This window comes from Python bivittatus, unplaced genomic scaffold, assembly GCF_059951505.1.
Source record: "Python bivittatus isolate LINGU-HERP-01145 unplaced genomic scaffold, Pbiv_v1 ctg000960_np1212, whole genome shotgun sequence".
Classification (NCBI taxonomy): Eukaryota; Metazoa; Chordata; class Lepidosauria; order Squamata; family Pythonidae; genus Python; species Python bivittatus.
The window spans coordinates 10,078,493-10,099,216 of record NW_028277124.1 but is presented as its reverse complement, the minus strand read 5'-3'; the positions used below and the strand labels follow the sequence as shown (position 1 = coordinate 10,099,216).

Below are 20,724 nucleotides of genomic sequence, written 5' to 3'. Positions count from 1 at the left end.
ACAATTTTTTTCTTCCATTTCTTTTATGAATTCAGGCTCCTTGTCATATACTACTATTACACTCTACATTGTATATGCCACAGTCATCAACAGATGGGCCCATGAATATTGACCTCGGCTGCTCATGTACATCCCAGTTGGAATGAGAGCATCAATATGTTGGGAAATAAAGTAGTTTCTGTGTAGACATTCTAGTTTGCATAGAATAGCATGAGCATGTTTGCAGTAAAACTGGTTTAGTTGTAACTTATGGCATACAGGCAGTCCTCGCTTAATGACGGTAGTTGGGACTGGGCAACCCTATTGCTAAGAGATGTGGTCATGAAGCATGTTGTTGCATGATTGCCATTTGCGACCACCTGCTGACTTCCCCATTGATTTTGCTTGTCGGAAGCTGGCAGTGAAGGTAGCAAATGGCAATCCCATGACTGCAGGATGCTGCAACTGTTGTAATTGCGAGCTGGTTGCCAAGTGCCTGAATTGTGATAGACTCCTCATTCAGTGCCATTGTAACTTCAAACAGTCGCTGAGTGGTTATTAATTGAGGACTACCTGTACTGTAAAATATATAAAAAATGAGTGGTATTGACCTTAACCATTAGTAGGGAATGATGCATCAGGTCTAAGTATAAGTTTTCTTAGTTCTCACATGATCAGAGGAAATCAGCCTGATATCAGATCTGTCCTTACCAAAATAAGAGAGAGATTGGAACTGGCCCTCCTTCCCCAAACAAGACCATCCAGCCTGTTTTACAGCTCTGGGAGTAGAAAAAGGTGCAAGAATTTGAACATTGATTTCACTATAAAGTAGGACTTGTACTTTACATACAGCAGTTGCTGGAATTCTTTTATATTGGCTTCTTAGTTTTTCTACAGTAAATTTGACTTATTAAAAGTCTAGATTCTTGTATGCCTGTTTGCAGTCTTCTACTCATGATGTTCCCTGCCTATTTTCAGTGTTCTGAGATCAGCGAGTTAATTACTTGGCAGGCTTGAAAACACTTTGAATACATTGGGGAATGGAAACAGTGTTGAATGAAAATGCCTTTAAGTTCTTCCTTAATAAATCACCTTCAAAAGTTCTTCTGTAGACCATCTTCCCGTTCTCTTGTTTTCTGAACATACTTTGTAATGGTTTTCTGTGAGACTTGTGCTATTTTGTGCCATAGATCTTAAATATGTTATTCACCCCAGTGTGTACTGTTTTTTTTACTTTTTAGTTTGGAATTAAGACAATGCTTGAAACAGATGAGGGGATTCTACTTTTGGCAAAAGCAGTTGACCCTAAAGTCCCTACGATGATGATTGATGCTATCAAGCTCCTCTCTGCTCTCTGCATCCTGCCTCAGCCTGTGGATATGTATGTGACAATGAATAGTTTATCTTTTGGTTCAGTTGTACTGTGTAGTAGAATGGGACAGTTTAACATTTTAAACTTTTTGCAAAATATATTAAAAAATGTATTATGTATCAATTATATATCTTAATAAGCATGTAATTGGCACAGTAGCTGTATCTGAGAATCCCAAGTAGAAAGAAGTTGATGCAACATGTTCTTCCTTCATGCTGAACATCCTCATCCCATGTTGCTTAGGAAAGTTTTGCTCCTCTAGCGTAGCTGTTCAGAGCATATATGGAAGCTATGGGAGGAGGTGAGGAATCGGAAAAGCTAGTTTCACAAATTTACTTCTGTTTGCACATCATAAGACACAAGCCAATGCATTTTTTCTTCCTAAATTTTACTTACTGTGAATGAATTTTACTTATTGTGAAGCCAAGTAAAATAATTTTTAACAGCAATCATAAGCTTCCTTTCCATCATTTTTGCACTGTTTTCTTTAAAACATTTCTGATATGTGAACAGAAATAAAATAGATAGATGTAGTTAGGAAGGCAGTATTTTTTCCCCTTCAAGGAAATAAAACAAAAATGTAGCAAGAGACAGAAAAGATATGAGTGTTACAACAATTCAAAGAGGTTCCACATATTTTCAGTTAATTGCTTGGTGTACAAAGACAAATGCTTATCCACAAAAGGTAGTTTGTTAATTGAGCCTTCCGTACTGAAGACAGGAGAGTTTAATTATTTATTTAAACATTTAGGAGCTAAATTGCCTGCTGAAGAAAGAAACTAAAAGAAATGAATAAAAATACTAGCAGCTGTGAGCAAACTTTGAAATTAATGATGTTGATGACTAGTAATTTGTACATTTTACAAAAACATCAAGTGCCAGATATAGTCTGAGTATATTTCAGTTGTACAATTGAATCTAAATTTAGTACATACAAATCCAGAAGGATTTGATTGGCATTCCTAAATTTTAATACGGGATCTTTAAAATCTCATGAACTGTCAAAATAAGACTTTTTAAAATGCAGGCTGGCTATCTAAGAATTACAAAAGCTGATTTTTTATTTTATTTTTATTTTTTATTTTTTTCCTTTATGTTTGGTTAGGCATGAGCAAGTTTTGGGAGCATTGACAGAACGAGCAGAAATGGATGAAATAGAACGATTTAAACCCATTGTGGATGGCCTGAAAAGTGGCACTTCGGTGGCGTTAAAGGTAATAGGAACCTGAAAAAAGAATGTCACAGTCTCTCGTCCTTATCTCTTTCAGAAGACCCTGTCTGACCCCTTCCACTTTCTCTTTTGTTCCACCATTACTGAGTACACTTGATTCCTCAGTGTAAATTCTTTTTGTGCATCTTCAGACCTCAGAGTTTCAACTATCAATATTGATTCCTTCCTGTTTTTTCTTTCTCAACACTATTTGTACTGAATTTGACTGTTATGCTGCTTTGCTATGACAAAGCTCGGTAGAATAAAATTATTTGTTTTGACTGGCAGTTTTTCACAATTGTTCTGAGAAATTAGCTAGCTCATAATGGATGAGGGAGAAGAACTGATTGATCCAACATGGAATTTTTCTTTGATTTTCTTAGGTAGCTTGTCTACAGTTGATCAATGCTCTAATCATTCCATCAGATGAGCTTGACTTCAGGGTGCACATCCGCAGTGAATTAATGCGTTCTGGACTGCAACAAATCCTCAAGGTGAGAAATATCTCTCCTTTCTAATGTCATATCTTTGCTATATCGGGAGAGATAATATCTTATTCATCTTATGAATCCATTTAAAGGGTGAGCGATTTGTGGTGGGGATAAGTATACTTCAACATTATTTTTGGAGTATTCTTTCTTAGCTGGTCACGTTTCACAAGAATAACTGTCTTATTTACATGGGATCCTCAAAAGGAAGAACTGTAGAGAAATAAAATAATAAGAAATGTGTAGTTATACAAGTGAAGTAGTCTCAGCAGTTGGAAATAATAGATTCTTGAGTGAATATGAGAATTCTGCTGCTAGCCCTTTTCATAGAAGCCTGACTACCCATTATATGGGAATGGTAGTACTGTGCCAGGTGGCCTCACCTTCATACCTTTTTTCATTAATTAGGATGTGTGAAATAGCAACTATATATACCCAGTTGTGTCCATGAGCACTTCTGAGTTTCAGTCATGTGAGTTGCCTATATATAAATAATAAATAGTTTCTCTTCCTATGTCCTGGGCAGGGCCACTGACATCACTTTTACACTAAACACCTTGTCTCTTAAGTGATTTCAGTGAATTAGTTCTCTTATTTAGGAGAGGGGAGAAAGGAAAGGGGAGAGAGGTAACAAAATAGTATTTTACCAAACAGTTGGATGTTTTCTTGGAATAAAGGAGGGTGGTGATGTCTAGTGGGCATCCTCTGATGTGATAGTGCCCTCCATAGGAACTGCATGCTCAAGACAATGAGGAGCTGAAACTGCAGCTGCAGGTATTTGAAGAATCTGGTGAAGAAGATTCTGCAGATCTCAGAGGCCGCTTGGAGGACATTCGAATAGAAATGGAATATCCTTTTATTTTAAAATATATGACTCCTTCATCCAATAAGTCAGTACACAGGATCACTTATTGCCTCTTTCCCCTCCCCGATTCTCTTGTAATATTAGGATTATTATTTGTCAGATTTATATCCTGTTCAGGGTGACCTATATGAGGATCTCCTTCTATGGCTAAAGGTGGACTTGAACCTGGGTATTCCCAGTCTTGTCCAACAGCTTAATTGCTACACCACATTGGCTTTGCAGCATTACTGACTTCTGTAATGCTCATGTGACCTGTGATGTTGCACGGTCATGTGGGTCTTCCAAGAAGCACTGCAAAGAGGGAGCTTCTTTGTTACTCATGTTTAAAGAAAAACATACCCAATATCATACCTAAATATGTCCAGCAGTTTTTCTATGACTTTTGTTAATAAAAACCATCAGTATAAACAACTTTTGCTACACTAAAATGAGTAGTAAAGCACTGTGGAATTTATAGATGTTTACATCTTATTCTCAGCACACTTGTTCTCTCACCCTAAGACTCAAAATGCATGCAGTGTGAGAAGCTTGATGAAATTGATCTGAGCAATAAGTTATGTACTAAAGAATAGTGGTTTGATCTGATTGTAATCTTTGTAAGTTTGGCCATGGAGAGCATATGGAAATATCTTTTTGATCCTGGACAGTGGAAAAAACTTTTTTGTGTGTGCTTTTGAGTCATTGTTGACTCCTGGCAACTGACTGGGTGCGTCTCTGCAGTTTTCAGAAGTGGTTTGCCCTTGCCTCCTTCCTAGGGCTGAGAGTAACTGGCCCAAGGTCATTCAGCTGGCTTTGTGCCTAAAGCAGGAAATATATGGAAATATATTTTTGATCCTGGACAGTGAAAATAGATATCTATTATAAATGCCCTCAGATCCAAATGAGAACCAGTTTGGTATAGTGGTTAAGATATCAGACTAGAAACCGGGAGACTCTGAGTTCTAGTCCTGCCTTAGGCACAAAGCCAGCTGGGTGACCTTGGGCCAGTCACCCTCTCTCAGGCCTAGGAAGGAGGCAAGGGCAAACCACTTCTGAAATCTTGCCAAGAAAACTTCAGGGACTAGTCCAGGCAGTCGCCAGGAGTCAAGACTGACTTGAATCAGATCCAAAAGGCAGTCCGTTCTGTTTTATATTCATAATTATGGAGATAGGCAGTCCATCCCTAAGGAAAAATATATTCTAAACTTCTAGTAACACAAGATGTGGCATAATTGTTGGAGGTATATGTGGCAGCTCTTCTGTTATGCTGAAGCAGAGAGAGAGCTGAGGGATCACAAATAATGAGTTGCTCATCTGAGCTGTTCTTCCCCCAGAGAGCAGTAGTTTCAGGGTTGTATTACAGATATTATGATATAACCTCTGGGTAACAATCATTATAAAATGCATTTTCTTGCTTTTGTTTTCCTGACCCATTTTTTTTCTTTTTCTGATATACCTTTTTTAATTATAAAACTGAAGACAGCAGCTATATTTTATGAATTGTAAGCTACCCTGAACATTCCAGCTGAAGTGTGAAGGGTAAATGCTTTAAGTTTGGTCTAGTGGTTAAGGCACCAGGCTAGAAACCGGGAGACTGTGAGTTCTAGTCCTGCCTTAGGCGTGAAAGCTGGCTGGATGACTTTGGGCCAGTCACTCTCTCTCTCAGCCCAACTCACCTCACAGGATTGTTGTTGTGGGGAAAATAGGAAGGAGGAAGGAGTATTAGGTATATTTGCCATCTTGAGTTATTTCTAAAAATAATAAAGGCGGGATAAAAAATCTAAAAATAAAACAATCATTGGGGAAGGTAGCTTATGTAGATCTATTTGAATTCCTTTACCGCAGATATAGAAGTCAAGCGGCAGGCTAACTCTCTTCTGTGAATTAGGGATGTGCATCTGTATTTCTTTTGAATGGTGTTTGAATCCTTAATTCTTTTTTCTACTGATTTCAATGAAATCTTCCAGATTCTCCTCAATACAGTAAAGGATTCTAAGGCAGAGCAACATTTCCTCTCAATTTTGCAGCACTTCCTGCTAATCCGCAATGACTATGAGGCCAGGTAGAAAAGGAAACTCTTTTTATGATATTGTGAAAATATACGGATATCTGGATGTATACTCATCACTTTTTGAGGGATGGAATATTCTGATTATCAGCACTAATATCTTTTTTTTTCTGTTCTTGTCTTAGGCCTCAATATTTTAAACTAATTGATGAATGCATTTCACAGATAGTTCTGTACAGGAATGGGGCTGACCCAGACTTCAAACGCAAACACCTTGACTTTAATGTTGAGGCCTTAATAGGTGAGTCTGGGGCTACTGATAGCTATATTTATTTGATAATTGTCCAAAATGTATTTTTCCATTTGCTACTATGATATGAAGTGACATAAATACATTTGTATTGTTTTTCCTGTTATAAAAATAAATCACCCAGGTTAAGCATATTAGATGTAAAGGAGATTACTTTTTTTAAGATTAAAGATTGAAGGATATTTCTTAATGTTTGTGCAAAATACCTGGAGTCCATTGAAAGCATTGCCGCAATTGTGCTTTTAGTTCATGATGAAAACTTGAACCTTCTTGCTTTTTTGGATATATTGAGACACAAGAAAAGATCTATTTCTGGTCTGTTAAAGATGTGTGAGTGCAAGATTAAATGCACACATTTAATTGATTTAGCTAAGTCTGGTAAATCAAGGCTGTAACAAAGCAATGCATAATCTAGAAGTTGAATAAGACCCTATAGTAGAGGTGTGCTCTGGGCTGCTTTTGCCTCCTGAAAGTTTTGAGTGTGGCTTTCAAAGATTTCAAAAATTCAATAGCAAATTATAAATTTTAGGTTGGTAATGGTGGTAGTATTTACACCGGTAGCTTAAGTACTGCATAAATGTGATGCAATTAATGATTAAATACATGATCAGAAATTAAACACATTCGCTAAATTAAAATTAAATATAAATAAAATGAAATCCAGTTCAGTTTTTGTCCTGGCCCTACAAACTATTTTTTCTGCAACCCCGAGGATGCCACTCAAAGAATGAGGAAGCCCGCTGCTTCCCAAAAGGTACGCATCTCTACTGTATAGAGTTGATAGTATAGAAAGAAATTTTCCTCACTTGCAATGTTCTTATGTGGTTTGTTCTTTTTTTCTGTAGATAATTTGATTGATCAAACTAAGGTGGCAAAAAGTGAAGCTAAAACCCTGGAATTGGAGAAGAAGGTTACAATCATATATTTTTTCTCTTTTTTTCCTCCTTTGTTTCACTGGGTTGTTTTTCCTTATTAAGAACAGTTTCAGTTACTACTTTTTTGTTTTTTTAAATATCTTCATTTTTTAAAACTCCTTTTTATTCAGTTTGCAGTGATGATAGTTGTTCATTCTTTCTGTTTAATTCCTTTTTTTTTTTGGTGCCTCTTTTCTCTGGTACTCATGGCCTACTATTTATAAGTGTGCTGTGGTAAGTATAGGACGAATATTCCCCTGGCTTTCTTCTGAACAATAAACAATCAGATCTTGGCTTCATCTTCAGAAGTACATTCTTGTTTCTGAGTTTTGCAGCAATAACAGTAGTTAGAACATGGCTGCAGTACTGTTTTTTCATAGGGCCTCACAAAAGTCACCCCCAAAATAGGGAATTGTAGGCCAGAGTTTTCAGTGAGTAGCATGGTGTCATAAACTTTTGTTCTCATTGCCCTTTATTTTTAACACTTCTGAACTATATATATTTAAAAATAGGCTTACTTTTTCAATTTCTCATCGTGAGGCATTTGATAAGAACAAAATGTGTAATTTAAAAGGTAAACATCTTCATTCTAAAGTATTTCCGAAGGTTACATTTATATGTATCATTCATGTATAAATCTTAAATACTTGCCATCCTATATATTTTTCATTTGTCAGACTATTTTTCCTAATGCTGACAAACACTTAACAGATCAAGTACTCCCTACCAGATTTTAGTTGCACATTTAATGCCAGATAAAGCAGGGGGCTCTGTAGATGGCACCAGAATTTCAGAGGAGTTGCGTGCAGCCTGTGGATTACTTACCTCTAGTTGACAGAAGCAGACAACATCCATGCTGTTCCTCAGTGATAGAGCGGAAGACTACCATTAAATGTAGAGTTTATAGAACAGTAGGAATTGTTCACACTTCATGTGAAAGTTGTATAAGAGATCAAGAAGATATATTTATTAAAGAAATGTAATTTCAGAGGTATCAATTAAAAGAAAAAATAAATATTACAGGCAAGAGAGATTTGGAAAAGGTTCTAATTCAATCCTTGTCACCTCAAGTGAAAGGATCTTGATTAGCAGAAGATGGAAGGATTTCTGTCTTAGACTCTGGTGAGCCATAGCTGACCAAGACAAAACCAAGCTAGATAGAACAATGACCTTACATGTCAGCTTCATATAGTCATTGCATTTGCTTTCCTAGCATATTGCACTTAATGGAATACAAGTTGCCTCATCTTCCTCTTGCCCAGGGTGTAGATTGCTAGTGTTCTGAAAATTTCTTTCATCCATCCATCCATCCATCCATCCATCCATATTAAAAGCTATATTCTGCTTTTTTTTACATAATCAGTTTCAGTTGGATTACTAATATCTATAAAATGTTCCCAAATGTAAAATGAAACACAGAAAAATTGCATGTAAGATAAACATTAGAGCATTTTTCTTAATTGTCTTTCTTAAAAGACATTTTTCAGAATTCTATAATAATTGTTTTTGTTATTGCATGTAAAACTTTCTTCCACTTAATAATTTTGCACTACTGTTTTGTCTTGGATTATGACAGAAACTAATTAACTCATACACTTTATTGAAATGTTTTCATATTCAACAGTATTAAATTTTTTCTCAGTGTCCTCTAATCAGCATCATCCATGTTATACTGCCCAAGAAGGCACACATTACTCTAACTTGAGGTTTAACCAGTATGGAGTACATTGGGATGATTATTGTGTGTAATCTTTCTTTTTAGCTGGAATCTGAGCTGACTGCACGTCATGAATTACAAGTTGAAATGAAGAAGAAAGAAAGTAATTTTGAGGAAAGAATTCAGAATTTACTTCAGGAGAAAGAAACAATGGCAGCTGAGAAACAGTGTATTACCTCAGAGAAGCAAAACCTAGAAATGAGTAGCTCTTTGTTGAGTGATGAGGTAATGATCAATAATACAAATAAGCTGATTACAGGTAGTCCTCACTTAACAACCATTCATTTAGCAACTCTTCAAAGTTACGAGGGTGCTGGAAAAAGCTACTTACGACTGGTCCTTGCACTTAAAATCATTGCAGTGCCCCCGCGGTCACATGGAAGTGATCTGGGTGCATGGAACCAGCTTGCACTTACGACAGGGTTACTTGATTGCCATTTGTGAACTTCCCAGCTGGCTTCTGGCAAGCAAAATCAATGGGGAACTGAGTGATTCACTTAATGACTGCCACAAAAAATGTAAAATTGGGTGCGGTCACATGATGCCTCGCTTCATGACTGCCCCACTTAATGAATTTTCTGGTCCCTATTGTGGTTGTTAAGCGAGAACTACCTGTACATTAGAGATGCATGCTATTTTGGTGTTTAAGTCCTCAGTACTCTTTGGAAAAGACCCTGATGCTGGGAAAGATTGAAGGCAAAAGGAGAAGAGGACGGCAGAGGATGAGATGGTTAGATAGGATCACTGAAGCAATGAGCATGAAACTGAGCAAACTCAGGGAGGCAGTGAAGGACAGAAAGCCCTGGCGCAATATGGTTCATGGGGTCACGAAGAGTCGGACACGACTTAACGACTGAACAACAACAACAACAAGTCCTCAGTCCCAAGAATCATAAAAATGGAAGGAGAAAGGTTGCTATCGTCTTGGAGAAAGAATTGGGTGATGGGACAAGAGTTGAATGAAAAACTATACTGTAAGATAGTAATTGGAATGTTAATGGGTGCATGTAAATGTTGCTGTTCCATACTATATGGCATCCCCTTCGCTAAGATGTTGAAGAGAGAAATAGTTGGTGGCATGCTGCAAAACATTTGTGTTGTTCTTTGTGGACAAAATCAGTTGGATATGAACTCCAGGATTGAAGCTAGCTAGCTAGCTATCTTCAATTACTGTATACCATATTCAGTTTGACTCTTGTTGGCTTACAGCAAATACAACAAGTTGCTAGTTGAGAACTGTGAGTGTCCTACAACAGACCCTGGGTCTCTAGTATGGTCTAGGTGCATCTCCCATGCTATATCTCCCATGGTGCCAGTCAGGTGCTCTGCCAAGCTTTTTTTCTAGCATAATTTGAGATGCCAACAATAATTTGGTCCCCATGTGACCTCCAGAATCATTTTTAGAAAATGAAGTGATAGCTGTCCACTACAATGCACTTTTTCTGGAAGTTTGCATATCCTTAAAAAAATTGGAAAGTATGCTGAGATGGTAAAAGGTAAAGTGGTGGTGGGAAGCAATTTCTCCAACTGATCTACTCCCATCATGGCAGCCATTTTGTGAGAATACCTATAATCTACTTTGAAAATTCCAATTGTGCTATTAATGCAGAAACGTTGGGGACCCCACCTACTAACCATCTAGAATGGAGTAAGGTTGAAATATTAAATCAGTCATACAACATGTTACAGTCTGGTGTGATGCATACATGCAATATGTAAAATAGTGCTGTGCAGATCCTTCAGAAGGTACCCCGGGGACATATGGAGTACTTTTTGAATAATTTGGAATCATATAACAGATATGTCTTTTTCCATTGTGTGGCTGCTCCCAGCTGTCTTCTCATGCATGTGGCTTTGTTCTGTATTAAGTATGCCTGCATACATTCAGAAACAACCAGGATCAGCTTCCAAAGCAGTTATGGAAGCCTGGAAAAAAAAAAGTGCCTGTTTCAACCATTCAAAAACTATGTTTCAAACCATCTTTTCTGTAGGATTGCATAGCCCTAAATCAGAGCAAGACTACCAACCCAGTGTAATCTGCCTATTCTTGCATCTGTTTCATTAGGCAAAGTCAGCAAGGTTACACAAAAATATCAAAGTAACACCATAGGAGTAAAGAAGTATTAACAGGATAGTGATGGCTCAGAGAAGGGCAATCTATTTATTTTTCTGGCTTAGAAATATGAAACTTTGCTAGTCTGACTTGTTCTACCTCTTCTTTCTCTAAAGATTGTCCTACTGACCAAAGAACTTGAAGATATTAAGAAGAAAATGGAACAAGTCAGTTCATCTATGGGATTCCCACCACAGCAACCATTACATAGTGCGGCAGAAAGTCTCCAGACCCCTTCATCCCTTTCTCCTCAAAGTGTTTCTCCCCCTCCCCCTCCCCCTCCCCCTCCTCCTCTGCCAGGGATGTCAGGGCCGTTCCCTTCTTCTCCTCCTCCCCCTCCCCCTCTGCCTGGGATGTCAGGGCCGCCCCCTCCTCCCCCTCCTCCCCCTCCCCTCTGCCTGGGATGTCGGGGCCACCCCCTCCTCCTCCCCCTCCCCCTCTGCCTGGGATGTCGGGGCCACCCCCTCCTCCTCCCCCTCCTCCCCCTCCCCCTCTGCCTGGGATGTCGGGGCCACCCCCTCCTCCTCCTCCCCCTCCCCCTCTGCCTGGGATGTCGGGGCCGCCCCCTCCCCCTCTGCCTGGGATGTTGGGGCCGCCCCCTCCCCCTCCCCTTCCATTTGGGGTATCAGGACCACCTCCTCCTCCCAGTCTATCTGGTTTTGGAATTATGGCAGCCCCAGCTCTTCCATTTGGATTGCCTCCTAAGAAGCTTTACAAACCTGAAGTTCAGCTTAGGAGAACTAACTGGTCCAAGGTGACTTCTACTAACTGATAATTAGATATATTTTTCCCATTGTCAGCGTTGCCTCTTTTTCATTTAAGCTCCTCAGTCTACCAGTGCTTTTGCCCCCTTAATTATTCTGAGTTCAAGATTTCAAGTATTGAGGACTGGTTTATCGGTTGTTTTCGTTTTGCAGTTTTCTGACATATCAAGTTGGATGGATTCTCAATCCTTAATAAATGTGTCAGTTTACAGCTATCAGTAATTTTTTTTTAAGCAGCAAAAATGTTTTTACTGAAATTAAAGGCAGTATCCTAGAGATCTTAGAAATAATTATAAGAATCATTTAAAATACGGTAGATTACAGAATGAAATCATAAGTATGTAGGAATCTTAAGGAATTTTAGACAGTAGCACAATTATTGTGTAAGCTTTTGTGGCATGTGGCCATCTTTATCAGATGTCCTCAGTTGGAAATGATACTTGTATATACCCTAAGCCAATATCATTTAGGGTCAGAATATTTTAAGGCTCATCTGCTAGTGAATTGAACCTTAATAATGGCTTTCAGAAATATAAAAATCATTAACGTTGGTGCAACATGGGTTGAGGCCTTCTTAGCTTGTATGCAGACCCTGGAATTATTTCCATTGGCTTCTCTGTTTAAAATCTTTTGATGTTTGCCAGTTTTTGAGATGCCTTTTCTTCTACATTTGTCTCTGTGGCTAATCTTGTTCTTGATTTTATACTACTTAATTATTCTATTTATTAGTAGTAAAATAAAGAGCAGGCATTAAGCATGTAATTACATTACTCTTTTTTTTTTTTTTTTTTTGGTGCCCTACTTTCCTGATCTCTTATGGGTAGAAAAGTAGTCCCCTCTTGCATTTCATGATGAAATGAAAAATGCATAATCAAATTAATCCCAAATTGATAAATGTAGTTCAGCAATATTATTCCCCAAACTAACACCATTTACTTTTGATTAAATGGTTTCTGTTTCATAAAAGCTTATGAAAAATAAATGCCTTGTTTTCCAAGACCTTTTTGCTTTCAAATATGTACAGGACAATTAAACTGCAATATATTGCAATAGGAATATGCAATGGTGTTTATGTGCATTGTATCATGTTATGCATAACTGTTGCAGATTACAGCGCAGGAGCTATCTGAAGGCTGCTTCTGGGTGGAAGTTAAGGAGGATCGTTATGAGAACGATGATCTTTTTGCCAAGCTAACTCTTAGTTTCTCAACTGCACAGACCAAATGTAAGTAATGTACTTTGGGCAGAAATAGGTAAGATATGTGATGGGTAGCTATTTAAATTTATCAAATAAATAAGGTGATAGCTTCATGGATGTACACTAGAGACAGAAACATGTTAAGGATGGTTCATACTTTGCAATCAGTGAAGTTACCACTCCATAATATTAAGGGAAAACCCAGATCTATAAAGTCCCTATAATATATTCACATCTCTTGGATGCGCAGGTGTTCTTGATATGTTCATACTTATTGTCTGTTGAGAAGTAAACTTGTTTGTTACCTTCAAACTACATTTTATATCATCTCCTCCATTTGGTTCATCTTTTCTTCATCACAGGCCTCCTAGATATTCCTGGAAAGCACACACATTATTTGCAAACTAAACAACCCTAAATTCAGATGATTTATAAATGTTAAAATAAAATTAACTCAGATGCAGAAAGTTACAGTTTCTTTCAATAATATGCATGCTGTAGTTTAGGATTTGGGTCATAGATTACATTGCTGTCATGTCATTATTATTTCCATAACTGCATTTCCATTGTACATTGGCTCATTCAAAATAATTTATATCAACTTGTCCTTTAATTTTGTTGGTGTCTTTTCAGCTTTCTAGATTAATATTTTAATCTGCAAAAAGTATATGGTTATCCCAAATTTATCGACAAATACAAATATTTCATACTTTGTCTATTACTGCCTTATTTTATTTGTGTTTGTTTAACATTGTCTTTTTTTCTATACTAGATGTTTATAATGTAAGCAAGTACAATCAAGTAAATAATACTTAATTTTGCAGCACTTACCCTTATATAATGGTATATTTGTATAACATGTATTTACTATTTTCTTGTAATCTTCACAGTAACCCTATATATGTTATTTCTCATACATATACCAGAGAAGCTGAAGTTAAAGTATTTCTGATCTATAGTAAGAAATAAGTGCTGGTGGAGGGTTGTATGGGGAAAATGGGAAAGGTTAGGGTTGACAAAATGATTGTGGCATCATTGTGACACAAGCTCTTGCACTTGTGTCATGTTGTATACACATACATAAGGAACAGAGTTTACATCACAACTTTGCAATGCTCATTTTGTCATTCTGACAAATATGTTTCATAATTCTGACAAAAACATCAGATTCTGCAAATGCCTTTGAAAAGCACCTAAGAATATGACAAATGACATTTCAAATGAGAACTTTAAATCAGGAGGGATGTTTAAGTTCGTCCAGTCCAGTCTATTATCCTGTAATTTATTGGAGTTATTGGTTTGGAAGTTACAAAAGATTAGTCATAAAATCCATGGCCAAATTCCTAAAGGGTTACTTTCAACCAAAAAGTCATACAGAAAAATAAATATATTTAAACACAATTTACTTATTTCTTTATCAATTTGTATGCTGGCTTGGTCACCTAGATAATTCTAAGCAGCTATTGTTAAAGTCATCCTTAAAGCACAAGCCAAACCACTCCAAGTTCTAGACAAGATTACAGAAAGCAAAGCAAGGACAAAAGTCCAAGTCTAGATAGCAAAGGATTGACACATCAAGGTGGGCAGTCAGGCAGTCACAGTTCAAGGGTAGCCTTTCTCACAAACAACAAATGTTATATTATTTATATTTACTTTATAAAGCAGACGTCTGCCAGGCTTACAGGACATTCCAGGGGTATTAATGGTTTTAACTCAACTGGTACAGATCTAGTCAAAAATAATTGCAAATTTGCCCAGGCATTCTAGATTGTTTTGAGGAAAAATTTATTCTTAAGAATCTTTTCCTGACATGTAGGCACTTCAATACCTCCCTGTTTTTGATATTCAGCTGGTGGTGCTGTCACTCATTCACAATGGGCTTAGGGTTCTGAACTAGTAGGGAATTATTTTCTTCATTTATTAGGTTTATGTCCCACCTTTCTTCCAAGTGATCAGGGCAGCTTCCATTGTGATCTCCCTTCATTTTATCCTCACAACCGCAACTGTGAGGTAGGTTAGACTGAGAGAGTGATCAGTCCACAGTCACTTGGAGTTTCCATGGTTAAAGGTGTACTTGAACCTGGGTCTCTCTGGTCCTAGTCCAACCCTTTAACCTTGCACTGTCAGTCTTGGCTCCTGGAGTAGAAACTAGCTCAGTTGTAGCAGAAGATGTGGTGGGACAGCTTGACCTTCCTTTGAAGAGCTGTTGTCAAATAAAGCTGTGTTACTCTCAGCTTTACCTGACATCCCTGATAGCTATCTGTCGCTATTAATAGCCATCTACCTCTAATAGATTCTGTGAAAAAGTGATTTCTTTTATCCTTTTATCTTGAGTTGCGAGTAAGCTGATGGAAGGTAACAAGTGAATCAAGATTGGAACCAAAAAGAATATCAGTTTAAAATTTATTGGAATAACAGGTGCACTGGGGACAAGTCATAGGAAAACAGTGGGAAGTCATAGGAAAAACATGCATCTATTTAAAGCATACTTAATGAGGTAGCTGCAGTATACTTGATTAAAATGATTAAATTATGTAAATGGTAAATCATCAGTAGCATGAATTGACAGTGAGGATATCAAAGTAGCTTTTAGGATCAACCATCAACAGTAAAGGAACCAGCAGTCAAATATTATATTGCAGATTAGCACTTGGCAGAGCAGCCATCAAAAAATCACTAGACTATCATCTACGACTTACATTCAGATCCTATTCCACTCTCTTTGAATAGTCTGTATTATCAGGAAATTTTCCTAGTATATCATCTCTAAGTTCTTTCTCTTAATATTTTTAATTAAATTGAACCTATGAATTTTGATTCTTCTCTCTGAAATAACAAAAAACAAATTTGCCGTATGTTATAGCTATTTTCAGATATTTGAATGCAATTTTATTGCAATTTCTTCAAGCTGAACATAGCCAGTAGCTTTTGCCTATGTTAATATAATTTGGTCTTCAGTTCCTTCTTGCTTTGTTGCTGAATCTTAATCAGTGCTTTACTATCTCTGCAGCATCTGTTCTGTAAAATGTACAAAATATTTGTAAGTAATAGCTTCTATTCATACAAAACAAATCAACATTGTACTAGCTGGCTCATATTATCACCCTCTACATATGTTTTCTTAATTCAGTTGTATATCTGTTTTGTATAAATACTAATTCTCTTTGGGAAATTAAGGGCCCTAATTTTTCAGGTAGAAAATAAATTGGAAAATTAAATATGTCCTCTAGTGGACAGAACTGAATATTACAAAAAATAATGTGTAATTGAACTAGTTCAGTTTCCATAAGCTTCATATATTCCCCACAAGTTCCATAAAATTTAACCAATTTAATTCAAATTAGAATTCAGACAGTTTAGATTTAAATCTGCCTTTTTCCAATTAACTGCTTTTCTATTTTTTTATTCTGTTGCCCTCTAAGGTCCACACTTTGCTTTCTAATCATCTCTTCAGCCTGGCTCTTCAGCAAATGAGATAACGCGTTTACTGTCTTCTTCATTTCTGATCTTTTCGCGCTGTTTTAAGGTGCCCACATTTAGCTTTAGTTGCTTGTGATGGAACAGTTTTGCTTCTGTTATGATTTAAAATCAGCCACTTCTCTCTTCAACTGCTCCCTTTTCTTTCCTCATAATAAGGAAGTTACCCATTATATAATACTGCTGGTGATGATGATGATAGCTTAAAAAGGGAAGTGTTATAATATAGGAGATACAGTATGCATATTTGCCCTTAAAAGTGCTGGTGAAAAAAAGAAACTAAAGACAAATGGTTAATTTAGTAACTATTTAAAAGCATAATGTAGGGGTTTTTTTGGATGCTAAATAATATGGAATATTACTTTTATAATTATGGTAAAAGTTTTCACAAGCTTTCAAAATACAGTTAATGAAATTTCTATCATTCTCAATCAGAGTAAGAATCTTTCAAATGTGTGCTTTGGGTGCCATCTGCTGGTGGGAAAAAATGCTTGTTTCCCTTTACCCTTTTTAAAAACTTCCACCTAGGCTTTATCATTGACTTTGCCATGAAAAAGATGAGAAGCTACTCTTAGACATAAATCATTTTAGAAGAGCCAGAAAGAATATGCCTGCCTATATCTTTCTGCTTTTGAAAGTCATTTAGATACCAAAACAGGAAAAGTAGCATGCTGCCACGAGCAGGTATAGGTCAATTACTGTTTTGCTGACCTGGGAAAATGTTTTACTTTCCACTAATTCCACTACAGTATTAAAACAGTTATAGACTCTTGGCCAAAAATAGAATACATTTACTTCTTCAACCATTCTTGCGCCATAATGATACATTTTTCTGGTCAATACCCTGAATGATTGCTAAAATGCAAATTGGAAAATAACTTCTGTAATATGTACAATAATGCCTAGATTGGAAGGTTACTTCTTGTAACAAGATAGCATCAGACATAAAATGCAGTTCTTATAGAAAGTTTTGTTTTGTTTTGGGTCTGTTTGAGGAGGATTTCACTTCCATAGCCTGCATTTGGAACTATAATTGGCCAGGATAGCATCATAACATTTCTTCCACAGAATGTTTATCAGTATGAATATACAATTAATTAGGTTTCTTTATTTATATATTAAGTATCTATGCCTATCTGAAGAAGGGGCAGATACAATATAATGTACAGTACTTACAGTATAAGACTGAGTATCATTTAAAACTGTCTTTAAAAGATAACATAGCATATATATTATGGTCTATCTTATAAGTAGGAAGGACATATGCCACAGTGCACTCTGTGATTACTTAAGGAATTACTGTAGTCCTGTATGCAAGGCCAAATACTTGGTAAGATATGCGTGTACTGAAATATAACTTAAAACATCTGTTCTCTTACTGTAAAATATAATTCATGCCCATTTTGAATCGGATAGACTTAATTGCAGATGCATGAATTGTATCCTTGATCTGTGATAGTTTTCTGCTTCATTGTTTGCACTAAAACATTTCTTAGCTCTGTGTGTGTGTATGTGTGTGTGTGTGCATGTGTGCATGCAGGTCTCAGTTGTGCCATTTCTTCCCCTTGTGTACTTAATTGAAAGTGATGGGTGCAAAATACATTTTCAACCCAGTAGTAATACAGAAGGATTCAGGTTTTACTAGCACCCTAGGTTACTGTGAGTGTTTCCTTTCATTTTGTAGCAGTTTCTTTAAAATTTCCTTACCACCATAGTAATAACTATTTTTCTGATGCAGACATTCATAGTTTCTTCCATATGTTAGCAGCAATATAATTTGTTCAATGAGGTAAAGCTTTGGTGAATTTAGGCTAAAGAAGGATGCCTAATACCTCAGTCCATGAGTAAGAAAGCTAATTCTCTCATAGGTCCAGTTACCATACATTATTTGACTATTCCTATTAAGAGTGGAGGGGGATGCGGTGGCGCAGCGGCTTAATGACGCTGAAAGTTGCCGGCCAGAAATGGTCGACGCTTCAGCGGTTCGAGTCCAGCCTTCGCGTTAAACAGGTGAGCTCCTGTTTCCTCCCCAGTTCCTATCAACCCAACAGGTCGAAAACTCACATGAGTAGATAAATGGGTACTCTCACTCTGGTGGGAGGAAAAATGCTGGCGGCGCCTTGCAAAAGGGAGTTGGGAGCAGTTGCCGGTAAGCGCGAAAAACCGCCTCCTGCGCTTGCCAGCTGGGCTCTGCTCTAGGAAGGAGGCTCTGGCAAACCACTTCCGAAAAACAATTGCCTTGAAAACTGCAAGGACTAGTCCAAGCAGTCACTGCAGGGTCAGCAATGACTGAGCGCAGACAAAAAAAAAAAAAAATTAAGTGGAAGCGAAGACATCACGTGAATAGTTTGATAGTGTAGTTATCCCACAACAGTATGCCTCACTTTGAGAAGTATTTTCCTGTGTATTTGGAAGCATAAATGTTTCCATGGTAACTTTTGCATGAAGGAAATCTGCCACTGAAAGTGAGTTTGTAAAGGGCTGGGGAAAACATTTGAAAGAGGTACTTACCAATTTGCTTTAATCCAGGTGAAGCACCTCTTTTGAAATCATTAAAATAGCCATGTCCTTTGTAAGGCTCATGTAGCTGCTTCAGTTGTTTGTTCATGTGTCTGCAACACAGCCACCTTGTTTCATTGCTGTTGCAGCACATGGAGGCACAGATACTTTGAAACAGTTTTCAGAGGGGTCTTGCAAGCTTGCAAAGATGCTGCTGTTTTAATGCTATGACGAGAGGAGCTTTGTTTGTACCTCTTCCAGATGCTTTACACGCCCCTCACGCATGTGTCAGCAGAATTGTCAAGAAAGAATCTGCAGATGAAATTGTTCCTATGCCATTGTTGGTATTTTTTTGTAACAAAATATGAGGCAATGAAATACAGAATTGCAGCAGAGACTCATATATATATACATACTTCATTCCTTTTTCCCTTTCTAAAAAAAAATCTTATCAGTAACATGAGGGTTGAAACAAGCATACAAATGTTGATATAACTTGGTTTACACTGTTATAAACAATTGGCCGGCCTGCCATTATCTGCTGCATTGATACAAGTGTGACAAACCTGTCAACAGCTATATGACTGGGTTCATACACTCATTTAACCAGCTCAGTTGAAGAATTAGTGGGCCTTGTTTGCCCAATAAGTGGAGTTTGATTAGTTCTAACTTTGCTTGCAAAGTATAAGTGTGTTGTGTGAACCCAACCTATTTGTGTAATTGAAAGTTTGAGTGTGTTGCAGATGTATACATGTGCCCCATCTGTGAGTAATCAAGTAGTGTGTAATTAGCATGTGACTTATTTTGTTTTTGAAATACAGCTTTAGAATGCTCAGAGATATCCTTAATAAACTTTTCCAGGCAGGCTCTTATTTGTTTCCCAGTTTTGGGAAACAAAGTGCGTCTCCCACACTGATAATTCAAGTGAGAGCTGAGTTTCTCCCAACTTTTCCTGAATTTCTTGCAGTGCTTCTTTCATCCACCAGATGTGCGCAGTTGAGTAATTTTGGCTCAGTTTCATGGTGATGATGTCAGAGCCACAGGATTGGAGGATGAGGTCGCCTGACATTGTGTCATCAGGGCGGTGGCCATTTCGTCCCTCCCCTCCTCCTCCTCCCCCCTCTCCTCCTTCTGCCCCCTCCTTTTTTGCTGGCCTCATTTCTCAGAACAAAGAAAACAAAGGGCAGGGTGTTCCTTTTCCGCAGATAAAAGATTTTGTTGGCTGCCACAGCATCTTCTTTTCTCCCATCTGTTTCTTCCTTTTTATAGTACTTCTCCCTTTATCATACATCTCCCTTTAACCTTTAATAGCAGCCCAGACTGTATTTTAGAGAGTTTTTGTGTTCAATGTAATCAGAGAGATTTATCAGCTTTATCCATGGTGTATGGGGGGAGGGGAGCAGGGAGGGAGACCTAGCCAGAGCTTAAAATACTTACTCAGGGCTTCCATCTGTTACCTGAACAGTTGTAAGCTGTTCCCTATTCCATTATGGAATATTTTACGGATACTTAATTACAAAACATGTTAGGCTTTTTATTCTGATACTGTAATACTTCCCTATCAGTTTTCTGTTATATTTTGCTTTTTAGCCTTCCGTATAGTTGTATTTTATTTATACCCTGCACCTCTGTATAATGGTTTAGATTTAGGGCATCCCCAAGCCCACCCTGCAATATGAAAGCTCTAATTTTGCGATCTTCCTGGGCTAATTCATGCAGGCTAAGTTGGGAAAATAAATTAAAAACTATTTCTGTAAATCCTAAGTCTTTCATAGAACCATTTAATGCTGTCATGTTACTTCTTAAACTCTTGAAATACAAGAATGACAAA

At 37.4% G+C, this 20,724-nt stretch overlaps 1 protein-coding gene and 1 long non-coding RNA gene across 7 annotated transcripts in view; one reads left to right on the top strand and one right to left on the bottom strand.

Annotated features, from left to right (window-relative positions):
• Nucleotides 1–20,724, bottom strand: part of LOC112540674 (uncharacterized) — a 79,806-nt gene that overhangs the window by 7,655 nt on the left and 51,427 nt on the right. The window contains exon 8 of one of the 6 annotated variants that reach the window (XR_015794257.1): nt 13,223–13,294. This is a non-coding gene — a long non-coding RNA (uncharacterized LOC112540674). Of the gene's footprint in view, nt 1–13,222; nt 13,295–15,348; nt 15,936–20,724 lie in introns of those variants that run through there. The other 5 variants (XR_015794259.1, XR_015794254.1, XR_015794255.1 and 2 more) reach the window with 5 other exon arrangements.
• Nucleotides 1–20,724, top strand: part of DIAPH1 (diaphanous related formin 1) — a 74,778-nt gene that overhangs the window by 23,202 nt on the left and 30,852 nt on the right. The window contains 11 exon segments of the mRNA XM_088131594.1: nt 1,221–1,360; nt 2,457–2,565; nt 2,945–3,055; nt 3,779–3,897; nt 5,839–5,955; nt 6,087–6,202; nt 7,057–7,121; nt 8,888–9,067; nt 11,072–11,344; nt 11,347–11,709; nt 12,827–12,944. Coding sequence (XP_087987720.1) covers nt 1,221–1,360; nt 2,457–2,565; nt 2,945–3,055; nt 3,779–3,897; nt 5,839–5,955; nt 6,087–6,202; nt 7,057–7,121; nt 8,888–9,067; nt 11,072–11,344; nt 11,347–11,709; nt 12,827–12,944 — 1,711 coding nt within the window.